Source organism: Salvia splendens, chromosome 3 (genome assembly GCF_004379255.2).
Source record: "Salvia splendens isolate huo1 chromosome 3, SspV2, whole genome shotgun sequence".
In the NCBI taxonomy this organism is placed as follows: Eukaryota; Viridiplantae; Streptophyta; class Magnoliopsida; order Lamiales; family Lamiaceae; genus Salvia; species Salvia splendens.
In genome coordinates, this window is record NC_056034.1 from 10,712,890 (window position 1) to 10,726,433 (window position 13,544).

The 13,544-nt window shown below is 34.8% G+C and overlaps 1 protein-coding gene and 1 long non-coding RNA gene across 2 annotated transcripts; one reads left to right on the forward strand and one right to left on the reverse strand.

Moving 5' to 3' along the window:
* Positions 1–783: 783 nt before the first annotated feature.
* LOC121795039 lies at positions 784–9,748 on the reverse strand. Its single transcript, XR_006049397.1, has 3 exons — positions 9,406–9,748; positions 1,924–1,993; positions 784–1,070 (listed from the first exon to the last, which is right to left on the reverse strand). It is a non-coding gene; the product is annotated as an uncharacterized LOC121795039 (long non-coding RNA).
* LOC121795038 (protein ANTAGONIST OF LIKE HETEROCHROMATIN PROTEIN 1-like) lies at positions 3,917–6,055 on the forward strand. The gene is made up of 3 exons (XM_042193470.1): positions 3,917–4,786; positions 4,866–5,091; positions 5,203–6,055. The coding sequence occupies exons 1-3, from the start codon at positions 4,253–4,255 to the stop codon at positions 5,652–5,654; spliced, it is 1,212 nt and encodes a 403-aa protein (XP_042049404.1). The 5' UTR covers positions 3,917–4,252; the 3' UTR covers positions 5,655–6,055.
* Positions 9,749–13,544: the final 3,796 nt, after the last annotated feature.

Genomic DNA, 13,544 nt, shown 5'->3' on the forward strand with positions numbered 1-13,544 from the left:
TTCCCAATCTCAATTTCAACTCTGTAATTGGAACCCGAAAAGAGTCGCCTTCATTTTCTCTCTCTGCCCTCCAATCTGGGTTCCGCCATCACCGTCGGCAAGCTCGACAGCTTCCGCCAATCTTCTTCCTTGCGTCTCTCTCAAAATCCTTAATTTCAAAATCTCATCTCTCTATCTCCATGATGCAACCCCAATTTCCTCTCCCTCGATCTCACGCCGAGCCACCGTCGTTATCTTCTCCTTCATCAATTTCTGCGCCGACGTCAATCGTTGCTCCAGCCGGCGCCTTGCCCACTCCAGCGACCTCCCTCCCCCCCACCGCGGCTGTTGCTGCTGCTGAGAACAGCCGTCGTCTCCGGCCCATCGCCTTTCTGTCGTTGTCATTAGATGTATACAGCTGCCTCTCTCTCTTATCCCTTGCTCAACTATCGGTTTCTCTCCAAATTGTGAAAGGTAGTGGTAATTGCGAAATTGGTTGAATCCGATAGAATCGTGGAGTTGTGGCATCATTGTATCATGGGAGGTAGAAACCGGATTTTGTGGAACAGAAATTGGGTGAGACTAATCTCACGTTAAATTCTTGCGTATTCAAAGTGGGATGAAAATTAATAAATTATTTGGGATCATAATAATTGGATTTCAAACTGGGCTAAAAGGAATAATTGCCCTAGGCCCAAAAGGAAGTTGAAAAGGACTTTCAAAAGTTGGTGACGAAGAATTGAGCATCATACAAATAAAGAAAAAGATCCTAGCCCAAATTCAATAATAAAAACACTGGCTATTCCATCAACATCTAAAAGAAATGAAGGAAAATTTTCGGCTACACAAACGACGTCACTTCAAGAACAACTAAAAAGATAGAAAAAGTCGGGGTATTACAATCGGGATGTAGATTCCGAGCCAGTCTAGATGCGAGGGCGAATCGAGGCCGCTCCATTTGATCGTCACTGGGTCGCCCGATTTGGAAACGGATCTTGGGGCGACCGAGATCGAGACTTTGGATGAGGATGGGGCGACGAGGGGAGAGAGGATCGAGAGAAGCACGACTGTGTGTAATGTGCTCATCAGTTCTGTAATTTTGTTTGATCAAAATTGCTTAGTTCTTCAAGAATGTGAAGTCAGCTTTGAGTTTTTACTATAAAGACTTCATATATAATGTATTTTTATGCATAAAGCATCCAATAAAGAAGCGACAGTTAGACAAACTAACCAATGAATGTAGGCTTCAGTTTGAGTAATGAAAATGATTTCACCTAATAACAGAGGGTGCATAAATTTTGCCGGATTTAAGCACGAAATGACTGTTATGGTAATTTATTCGAAATTGTTGTCATAATTCAAAATTTATCGTGATATGATCGAAAATGTTAATAAATCAATCGAATGAATTTTGTTATCAACCGACAAAAAATTACCCACAAATTTAATGTTCCTATTCCTACCTATAACTAAACAATTTCTTAAATTTGAGCTGTATTTAAAACTAATTAAATAAAACATAAAGCTAAACAGTAAAATCTCAATATTATTATTTCTTGATTAATTTTAACACAAAAAATAGTTTCATCCAAAATTTTACAAAAATATCCGTTCTACTGGTTATGTCAAACATTGACTGTGGGTCTGCAAATAGATTTATATTTTTCGGATTAGGTTGATACCCGGCACGAATCAGACCCCCACCTGATTATTTTCTAAACAATAGTAACTTTTGATCATTAACACAATTATTTTTGTTAAGAAGAACAACTATTTTCTTTCGTAACAACAATAACATGCATTTATACCAAAAAATTATGCAAATAATCTTTCTGTTTCGCGACAATTAATCAATTTGAACTCGAAATATTTTGAAAGCTTACTATGTGTTACTATATTATATAGATTACAAGAAAAAAAGAGAGAGCATAAATTTGTAATTACCCTCTTTTCAACAAGCATTGCATTCGGCTTTTATAATCACTCGAAATTACACAGGCATTGCTTTCGGCTTCTGCAGATATTCCACAATCATCAATAAAATGCCTTTAACATTTTTCTTTAGTTTCATCACGAATTGAGATTATCATCATCATAAATAAATACAAAGAAGATTTCATTTTACATTTTCTTCTTCTAGAAATATTGAATATATAAATAAAATCATTTAAGTTTGTGTGTTGGATTTCTAATTAATATGCGGGTCATGGAGAGATATATGTATAGTTTATAACAAATGCTAACTTTAATAAGTGTATTGGTATAATTAATTTCTTTAATAAATGTATCGGTATAATTAATTTCTTTACCTGCAAGTCTGCAACCACAATAAAATAACGTAGAATTTATTTTTTTAAAACAAAATCCCTTACCGACACATAGCAATTAATCACTATCAAAAATTTGATATTGTCAATATTGTTATTAAGGAAATCAAGATGATATTGTCATCGTAAGTTGCAGTAAAATTATCCTATTTTATAATCCAACGTCATTTACTTTTTCGATTGTTACATCAGTATTTCACTTAGATACATATAATAATGAGATAGGAGTATCATTTTTTCTAGTGTAATAACCGTTTTCTTTACATACATGAGTGGTGCAACTTCCATATTCTTAGTAAATTAGGTGATACTATCATTTTTCCTAGTTTAAGGGTTGGAGTTATATAGTAGTAGTATTTTTTTTCTAACCTTTAATTTGTGCTTGCTCAATCATCTTGTTTATTTGAACTCGTAATAAGTGTTGAGTTAGAGCTTTTAACTTATGTGGGGAAAAATCCAAAATGAAACCGACCATTTAATCATTTAAATAGAACCGTCCATGGAGAGAGAGAAGGGTGTAGAAACAAACAAGAGGGAAAATTGTGCTCTTTAAGTTTCCCGCACATCACAGTTTTGGTATTCGCCGAGATCGGAAGTCCAAACATTTTCCGATCGTCTTGAAATTTTAAATGGGGGTAGAACACTATTCAACACAACTTCAATATAGACGGTTATTTTACCTCCAGCCACATCTTAGAACGAAGGTTGACAAGTCTTCTACCTCTAGATAAAATTTCAAGACGATCGGATAACATTTGGACCTCCGATGATAGCTAAAACCGAGACTGTGTTGTGCAAGAAACTTGAGCACAATTGTCCCCCTCTTCTTTGGTTTCTTTCTCCCTTTTCTTAATATGGACGGTTCCTACGGTAAAGGTAGAATTTTATATGTTCTCATTTGATCTATTTAAATAGTTAAATGAGTCAATTTCCTTTGAATTTTTTTCTATAAGTTGGGAAGTGGGAACCCTAACCCAACAAAAAGCAAGTAACACAAATAGTTAATTTTATAAATATAATCAATCAAAGTTTGGCATATTTCTTTTCAAAATAGTTAGTCCACATGAACATCATGATTTATTCTCTAAGGGCCTGTTCAGTGTTTCAGATATAGTGAAAAATGGGCTATTTTCCATACAAATATGGCCGTTCAGTGTTTAAGTAATATATATAGACAGCCCGATCCGAAATGGAAGGCCCGCACTATTCTTGCAGTTTTTTAGAGAAATCAATTTTGTCGAGTGAGACAAGAATTGATACATCCCACCTAGAAATGAGAGCACTTTTTCTTATTTGCCCCTCACATTTTCATTTCCCTCATTCTCTCTCTTCATTTCCCCCCTTCTCTCTCTTGGGTGGTCTCTTCAATTTTCACAGCTTCCTCCTCTTGCATCGGAAGCACAAGGCCATCTACTTCAACACAATTTACCGCAGAGAACCGCTTCACCACCTCCGTCAACGTTTAATAAACGGTAATAATTTGCTCCCTCCAAGGTAATGGTGTACATAAGGTGTTGGGTAAAAAATGGGTTCTGAGATCCACGATCTCGGTTCGTTTTTGCAGGGAAGACCCAATTGCGGAAAGGGAGGCCGATCTTCACGTCTGCAGGGTTTGGTGCAAAAGGGAGGCCGATAAGTTTGAAATTAATCAGGTAAATTATGTAATTGACGACCTCAATTGATATATGTTTTGGTCAAATCTGCAAATCTGAGTTTTATGAATATACATGGCTAGTCTGTGTTATGAAGTTTTCCCGTATTTAATTTGTTTGTTTTACCCACCACGATCGGGATAGAGCAATGTACTATTGTGTCTCACTGGCTTCTAGATAACATATGGATTATTGTATTTATTGGGTATCATTTAGCACAACTGGAGGCTTGGGATTTGTTTTCCTATACAGGGTTGTAATTTAATCGATCGTATATAGATATAATTACAAACAATGCCGACGTCCAGTGCTGCTAAGTATGCATTCTTGATGATGATGATGGAAGACATTATGGTCGTTTACCGAGCAGAGACCACTCTACTTATACATAGGTTTATGACCGCGCGCAGCGGATCGACCAAAAGGAGAATTTTAGACCACGCCAGACGTTTCAGTTTGCTAAAAAAAATTCCAGATCAGATAAAACACCTAGATCGTCTAGTTAAACTTTCCAATGTAGATTGTATTGCTAATCTTCGTATGGACGTGAATACCTTCGGTAGACTTTGTCAAATTCTGTCACAAAGGGGTGGGCTGATAACTGGGAAGTCCCTACCCGTTGAGGAACAAGTAGCAATATTACTCAGGGTTCTGGCACACCACAACAAAAATCGGGTAGTCAAATTCAAGTTTAGGCGATCAGGTGCAACTGTGTCATATTACATGCAAAAGGTACTTTGTGCCATTTTGAGCTTACATGATGAGCTGCTAAAGAAACCCATACCAGTAACAGCCGACTGCACAGATAACAGATGGAGGTGGTTCGAGGTAATGGAAATTATTAGTGTATTAATCTTCTCTATTTTGAAATATAAGTCTTTGTTTTAATCAACTACTTGTGTCTCAGGGTTGCCTTGGTGCATTGGACGGGACACATATCGATGTGTTGGTCAGTAATGAGGACAAACCAAGATATCGGACGCGAAAAGGGCATATTGCTACAAATACCCTAGCTGTTTGTGACCGCCAAATGCAATTCGTGTATTTGTTACCGGGATGGGAAGGTTCAGCAGGCGACTCACGTGTTCTCAAAGACGCTGTTTCAGCAGAGAAAGGCTTCAAGGTCCCTCAAGGTCGTGATTATATTCTTTTATTGAGCCATTCTCCACAAACATTTGCTCTACACTCACGTTTATTATTTTTAGGAGGTATTTAACAAACTTTGTTGGTTTGAATGTTGGCAGGTTGTTATTACTTGTGTGATAATGGGTATGCTAATAGCAATGGTTTTCTGACGCCGTATAGGGGTGTCCGGTATCATCTCAAGGAATGGGGACCGGGCACAGATACTCCTCAAAACCCCAAGGAATTATTTAACATGCGACACACTAAGGCTCGTAACATAATTGAGCGTGCTTTTGCTGTCTTGAAAATGCGGTGGGGTATTCTTCGAAGTGCATCATACTACCCGATCCGCACTCAAATTCGGCTTATAATGGCATGCTTTTTACTGCACAACTTCATTCGTGGGGAAATGAGAACTGACCCAATTGAGGTCGAACTAGACGGTCAGCCCACGGCGCCAACCACTGAAGAAGAACATGTTGCACGGGAATATATTGACTATGTTGAGCCATCGCCGGAATGGACTCAGATGCGGGATGCCATAGCAATGAATATGTGGAATAACCGATAGAGAGTGTTGTTTGTTTTTGAATGTATTCTGCATGTTTGTGATCCACTATGTTAAACGTACCGAATTTGAAATTCTGACTGACTCTGTATTTTCTGATATGTATTGTGATTGAACTTGTGACACTACTCTGTGTTTGTTTATGCATTATTATTACTTATTAGTCAACCCATCTTGCAGCATCATGTATCATGCCGGTGAAACCCCTGAATGCTGCTGCGGGGAGGGTAAGATGAAGCTACTGAAAGAGGGGAAGAACGCAATACATGCTGGGAGGTGGTACTTAAACTATCATTTTGTCATCCAAAAAATCTAACAGTATCATTTTAAAACAAAAATATCATTTTATCATCCAAAAACTATCATTTTATCCGCTCAAACTATCATTTTATGATGCAAAAGTATCATTTTATCATCCAAAAAATCTAAAATTATCATTTTAAAACAAAAGTATCATTTTATCATTTGAAACTATCATTTTATCCCCTCAAACTATCATTTTATGATGCAAAAGTATCATTTTATCATACAAAAAAACTAAAAGTATCATTTTAAAACAAAAGTATCATTTTATCATCCAAAAACTATCATTTTATCCCCTCAAACTATCATTTTATGATACAAAAGTATCATTTTATCATCCAAAAAATCTAAAACTATCATTTTAAAACAAAAGTATCATTTTATCATTTGAAACTATCATTTTATCCCCTCAAACTATCATTTTATGATGCAAAAGTATCATTTTATCATCCAAAAAATCTAAAAGTATCATTTTAAAACAAAAGTATCATTTTATCATCCAAAAACTATCATTTTATCCCCTCAAACTATCATTTTATGATGCAAAAGTATCATTTTATCATCCAAAAAATCTAAAACTATCATTTTAAAACAAAAGTATCATTTTATCATTTGAAACTATCATTTTATCCCCTCAAACTATCATTTTATGATGCAAAAGTATCATTTTATCATCCAAAAAATCTAAAACTATCATTTTAAAACAAAAGTATCATTTTATCATCCAAAAACTATCATTTTATCCCCTCAAACTATCATTTTATGATGTAAATGTATCATTTTATCATCCAAAAAATCTAAAACTATCATTTTAAAACAAAAGTATCATTTTATCATCCAAAAAATCTAAAACAATCATTTTAAAACAAAAGTATCATTTTATCATTTGAAACTATCATTTTATCCCTCAAATTATCATTTTATGATGCAAAAGTATCATTTTATCATCCAAAAAATCTAAAACTATCATTTTAAAACAAAAGTATCATTTTATCATCCAAAAACTATCATTTTATCCCCTCAAACTATCATTTTATGATGCAAAAGTATCATTTTATCATCCAAAAAATCTAAAACTATCATTTTAAAACAAAAGTATCATTTTATCATCCAAAAAATCTAAAACTATCATTTTAAAACAAAAGTATCATTTTATCATTTGAAACTATCATTTTATCCCCTCAAACTATCATTTTATGATGCAAAAGTATCATTTTGGAGTCATTTGCACCTCACTGCGCGACTTTCGTATAATGGCCATAACTCTCTCATCCGGCCTCCGATTGGGGCGTTTAAGATACTCACTCGAAGCCCTTTCGAAGACGAAGAACTTGCATCTGGAGTTTTCCAGAAAAAACGCCCGACCGGGCGATTTGCAAGGGGAAAACGCCCGACCGGGTGTTCCGACAGTTTTTGGTCGCGAATTCCAGAAAGTTTGCCCGACCGGGCGTTTTGCATGAGGAAAAACGCCCGACCGGGCGTTTTGCTTCGCGTTAGTATCTTCACAAGAGCTTCGCGTTAGTATCTTGCATGCCTCAATCGGAGCCCGGATAAGAAAGTTATGATAATTTTCTAATGCCATCCAATTTGCCGCCCTCTTTTCTTCACGCCGCGAACCCAGCAAAAAAATGGTTTGAGGGGCATTTCTGTCTTTCAGCATATTACTCTAAATTAATGCACACCCATTTCTAAAACATTGAACGGTGGGAGGGGTGTGTCATTTAGTGGCTGCAAGTGGGCCCAACCATCTCAATTCTAATCCATACCCATATCTTGAGAACCCACATCTACAGCACTGAACAGGCCCTAAGCCTTCTTCGAACCAACAAGTACAAAAATAAATGTATTTGAGTACCAAGTCCGAAAATGGACATCAATGGACTGTCCAACGATTTAGGTTTATTGTCGTATAGGTTGTATACTTGTAGGGATCTGATGTATTCGGTTCATTGTACCGATATTTCTTTAGAGGTATGGTCGATATTTCATTTTACCGATTATATTGTGTGTTTCTATCGGTATGTTGTTGATTGGTTGATATAAACTGTGTATCTCGATTTGGATTTTCAGTTTTCATTTCCACCATGACATCCTAGTTCGTTATTAAGATCGTTCATATGTTTGTATGCCGTTCGTTGTGTCGCGTAACACAAATCGAGAGTCAATTTCAACTGGAGATTGTTTGTGGTTTTAGCTTAATTTTGCAGTTTTGGTTTCATGGCGTGGTAACTTAGTCTTACTTTTTTGTTGGTTGTTGCGACTCCTGCTCTTTCATTACTCAAAGCTGCTATGGTCGATCCTCGAACAAATGCACCCAATGTTGATGGTAGCCAAGGCTCACAACTCACAAGGTGTGGTTCGTTATACACATAAACAGATCTCTACTTTGAGCGTAGTTAAGTTGTTACACATTTTATTTGTAATTTGATTGCTTTATGTTACTCATTCTGACTCAGGTAGCAGCCAACACCGAAGGAGGTCCTCGTATCAGAGAAATGAAAGAGGGCGTCGTTCGTGGTCTGATCGCGAAGAAGCTGTACTCATCTCAGCTTTGAAGGAATTGGTGGCCCTTGGGTGGAAATCGGATAATGGTTTCCGAGGTGGCTATTTGAACAAGATTGAAGAGTGTGCAAACTGAGTTTCCAAGAACTGATATTAAAGCAAATCCACATATCCAATCTAAGATAACAGCATTGAAAAGGAACTACAAATTACTGTCGATGATCCTTGATCGAAGTGGAGTTGGTTTCAACGTGCACGGGGATGATTTTAAAATTGATTGCTCGGATGACCAATGGGATCAAATTGTGAAGGTATGTGATTCACATCCAAATTCTGAACACCGATTCTCTTATACACATGATTCGACATAGCTTCTAAGTACGCAATTATACGTAAGAGACTCACTATATCTTCTATCATCACATACACAGCGTTGGATAATCGAAACAGACTGGCCATCGAAACTAAGCATACAATCAGTGGGATTTAGTTTACTGCAAAAACATAAACTAGACAAATTTTACATGTAGTGAAGCTAAGAAATTTGTATGGCATACAAACTTAATCCAAGTTAAATCATGAAGCTTGCTTGAACAGAAAAACCAAAATCAACTGATGCAGCCCACATTAAAAAACTGAGATTGACCATCTAAATACCCAAAATTGATGCGTCATTCACAAAGAAAAAGGAGATTAACCAATTTCAAATCCAAATATGCTCACTGCAAACCCAAAATATCAAAAAATTCTCTTGTATTTTCAGAAAAATGTGGGCATCTGTCCGAATCTGTAATGAAATCAGATTGCCACAACACGAATAGCATATGTTTGTTAATATGACACACAATTTACAAAATCTTCCGTAACAAGATGCGAAACATGATTCGACCAAAATCCATAAGAAAACGTCCAGAAATTTGCCCAATTTGGATTAAAATCGTGAAATTACCTTACTACGGACGAATCGGTGGTGCTGGGCGAGATCGCCGTCGGCCCTTGTTTCGCTGAAAAATCTTCAAGAATGAATGGGGTGTGAAACGATTTTCTGAGTTTGACCCCTCTATTTCAAAATTGAGAGGGGATGAAGGGTAGTTGGGACAAAAATCGAATGTATCGGTCACGCCGTCCAATGAATGGTACTATTAATCAGAGGAACAAATACAAATACCTATAGCTCAAATGTAGATGAATAGTGAGGCCTTTGCTTATTAAAATTGGCCACCTGAATAAATATTAATGTAACCAAACAGTGGGTATCGTTCGAATAAAGATTAGTAACTCGACAAATCATAATAACCAAACAACTCGTTAATGTTTACACAATACAAATCATTTCATTCTGTCAAATCACTACTGAAACATATTGCTTATGTTATGTTTATTGGTTAATCAATAGTTTCAGTTTTGCACCATTCTTAAATGTTTTAAAATCTGGGCATAGTGAATTCACTGAATTGTATGATTAGATGGGTCATGGTGTCAAATCATTACTAAATCATATTTTTCGTAACGTAATTAACGTGTAATTATAAAAAAACAAGACAAGAAGACACCTTTTTTTTATATAATAGAGGAACATAATTGAATTATAATTGAAGACACCATTCTTAAGAAATATCGAATTTCTTTAAAATATGTATATGTAGTCGGCTGCCATAAAATGAGGAGTGACACTATTTTTTATATAAAAATAACAAAACAATATAGTACTAATAAATTAATAATCTTGTTTAATGTTTAAACATTTAACATTATTATGTATTGCTACTCATTCTAGATAGAGATAATGATTTGACTCTAATAAATATAGGAGTCATAAGAATTTTATATTATTCAAACAAATTGTAATCAATAAATTAATTTTTATTTACTAAATCACCAAATGGTTTTTGACTTTTTGTTATGGTTGAACAACGCCATTTTTACTTTAATATATTAATAATTTAATGATTAATAATAGTATTTCATTATTTAAGTCTGATAATGGTTTGGCGAACCACCCTGACCTAATATCACGCAGGAGCAATGATTCTACGCCAGCTTACATCAATTAAATGATAAACTAAATAATATCACGCAGCAGCAATGATTCTACGCCAGCTTACATCAATTAAATAATAAACTAAATAAAGGAGTAATAATATTGTCAGTTCGAGTAAGCAGTCGAGGTATAACCTTTAATCATTTTTATATTTAGCTTATTGTATTTATAATTCAAAATTTTGAAAATACAATATAAGGTTTGGAATTATATTATTCTCTGTCACCTTAATTCTGGGCCGTTTACATATTAAATTCGGTCGTCCCTTCGCAGCTTTTAGTATTACAATAATTAAGATAGAAATAAATTTTAGTATTAATCACAGTTGTACCACTTTCTAGTTGCAAGGCTTAGAGCATCCACTACGCGTCCCGCGCGCGGCTCGCGTTCCGTCCCGGAGGGACGGTTCCGACGCGGGACGCGTTGCAACGTTAGTCCCGTCCCGTAGCCCGTATCCGCGAGACAAGGGACGCGCCGGCCCGTCACGCGCGCGGGCGACGTGGCGCGCCCCGATGCATGCGTGACGCCCACTCGCTGGCCGCGAGTGGGCGTCGTCACGGATGACGCAATAATTCATTTTTTAAAAAAAATCAAATTTTAATAAAAAAAAATTTATTTTTCAAACGGTAATGTTACCGTTAATTTTTAATTTTCTTTTTTATTTATTTATTTACTCTATAAATAATCATATTTCATACTCATTTCACACACAAACACACATCTATTCCTCTCAAATCCTCTCTATCACTCCAATTTCCATCTTAAATCAACTCAAACAAATGGATCTTTTTTTTTTTTTTAAGTTTAAGTTGTAATGTTGTTTTAATTTTAATGAATTGTGTTTGTTTAAATTGAATTGGGTTGTAAAAAAAATAAAAAATGAAATTGAATGAATAGTAATTAAGGGACGGAATAAGGGACGGAGCGTTGCAGGTTCCGTCCCTTAGTTAATGGATGGATAAAAAAAGGACAGTGGGGCCCTCAAATAGTGGTCAAATAGTAGTTAAGGAACGGTTTAAGGGACAGTATAGAGACAGCGTAGTGGATGACCTTATAATCTTTTTGTTATTTTCCACTTTCCAGATATGAATGAATAACGAAAGAGTCACTCTTTTACTGGCAGAATCTCTCTTTAATTATACAGCAGTAGTATTACTATTAGTTAGAACCTAACACTTTTGTTTAATTTTTGAGATATTGGCACCTAATATCATGAAAATTTTAAAAAGTTAGACTTTTCTCACGAACTTTAAAGTTGGCAAATAATATCACGAACTTTACACCGAGTTTGTTATTTTCCACCAATGAAAAAATTCCGGCAAATAATATCATGATACAGATTTTTTTCGAAATTTCTCGATAACAACTTCGAGAGTTTCAAGATTTTCAATCTTTGAAAATAGTTTTTCTTGAAGCACACCCTCCAAATTTGTTCTTCAATCTATTAATATAGCCATAATTTTTTCATTTGTGAGAAATAACAAACTCGGGGTAAAGTTCGTGATATTATTTGTCAAATTCAAAGTTCGTGGGAAAAACTCAACTTTTTTAAAGTTTCATGATATCACGTGAATAGCCCTTAATTTTTTAAAAAAATCCTTAATTTTTTTAAAAAAATACGATCTCAATACATATAACACTTTTTTGTGATTTTCTATTTTTGGGATGATATCATGCCTTTTATGTTAATTAAAAACAAATTACCTCATGAATCTAGCCTACATTAGGTAGGCCTGCAACAAAGGGTTAATTGTTGTTATCCTTATTCGGATTTAGATTATTAACAAATTAATTATAGTATTGTTATTTTGCCCAACGTTACTTTACTTTCACGCTAAATAGTCCTTAAATAAACTCAAATAGGTCTGTTTATAATCATGCCAACATTTAGTGCTCATGATACCGTATCTTTGAAGTTTAAAATTATTTTCTTAGATTTGAAACATCATTAATTGTTAGAAATGAAACAGCATTTATTCAAATCTGTAACTTTCACTTTATATTTTACTAATAAAACGACGTAAAGTTATAAATTTACTCAAATATCTTTGTGTTTCGTGACAATTAATCAATTTGAAAATGACAGGATGAATATTGTTTTGACAATTAATTAATTAATTTGAAAAGGACTAAAAAGAACCACCGAAATATTTGAAATCTTATTACTTTAGTCGAAGGTTTTATGAATAATTAGTTATTATTATTATTATTATTATAATCAGTACTAGTATTATCATAAATTACAAGAAAAATCATAAGCTGCACTTACCCTCTTTTTGGCCTACTCTAAAATTTTGAAATAAAGGCTAACTCATATGTCAATACTATTATCTCAAAAATTCAATGTTTTTCATTCAATTTTGTCCCAACCTGGAAATCACCATTCTTGCTGCATTTTTTCAGTCTAGGTGTTCATTAACACGTAAAATTCAAATTTTATACTTCAATAATTTCAAAATATTGAAATAATGTCAAAGTCATATGGCTATTATCTAAAAAATTCAATGTTTTTTTAATCAATATCGTCCCAGCTTGGAAATCACCATTCTTGTTGCATTTTCCCCTGTCTATCTAGGTGTTCACAAGCACATAATATTCAAAAAAAATTTATATCAATAAATTCAAATTCATATGTCTAGGTCTAGCTATTACTCCCTCCGTCCGCGAATAGGAGTCCCGTTTTACCATATTAGTCTGTCCGCGAATAGTAGTCCCGGTTCACTTATGGTAAAAGGGTCTCACCTTCCAACTAATATATACAAGTGGGACTCATATTCCACTAACTTTTTTCTACCGACTTTTCTTAACATTTCTTAAAACCCGTGCCCCCATAAATGAGACTCTTAATGGCGGACGGAGGGAGTATCTCAAAACTTAAATATTTTTTAATCAATTTCGTCCCAACTTGGAAATCACCTTCTTGTTGCAATTATTCCTAGGTGCTCACTTATAACACATAAACTTCAAATTTTATTACTTCAATAATATCAATATATCATGTGTTCTCCGAGTCTCCAACGCACTAAATTTGAAAATATAATTGGTCG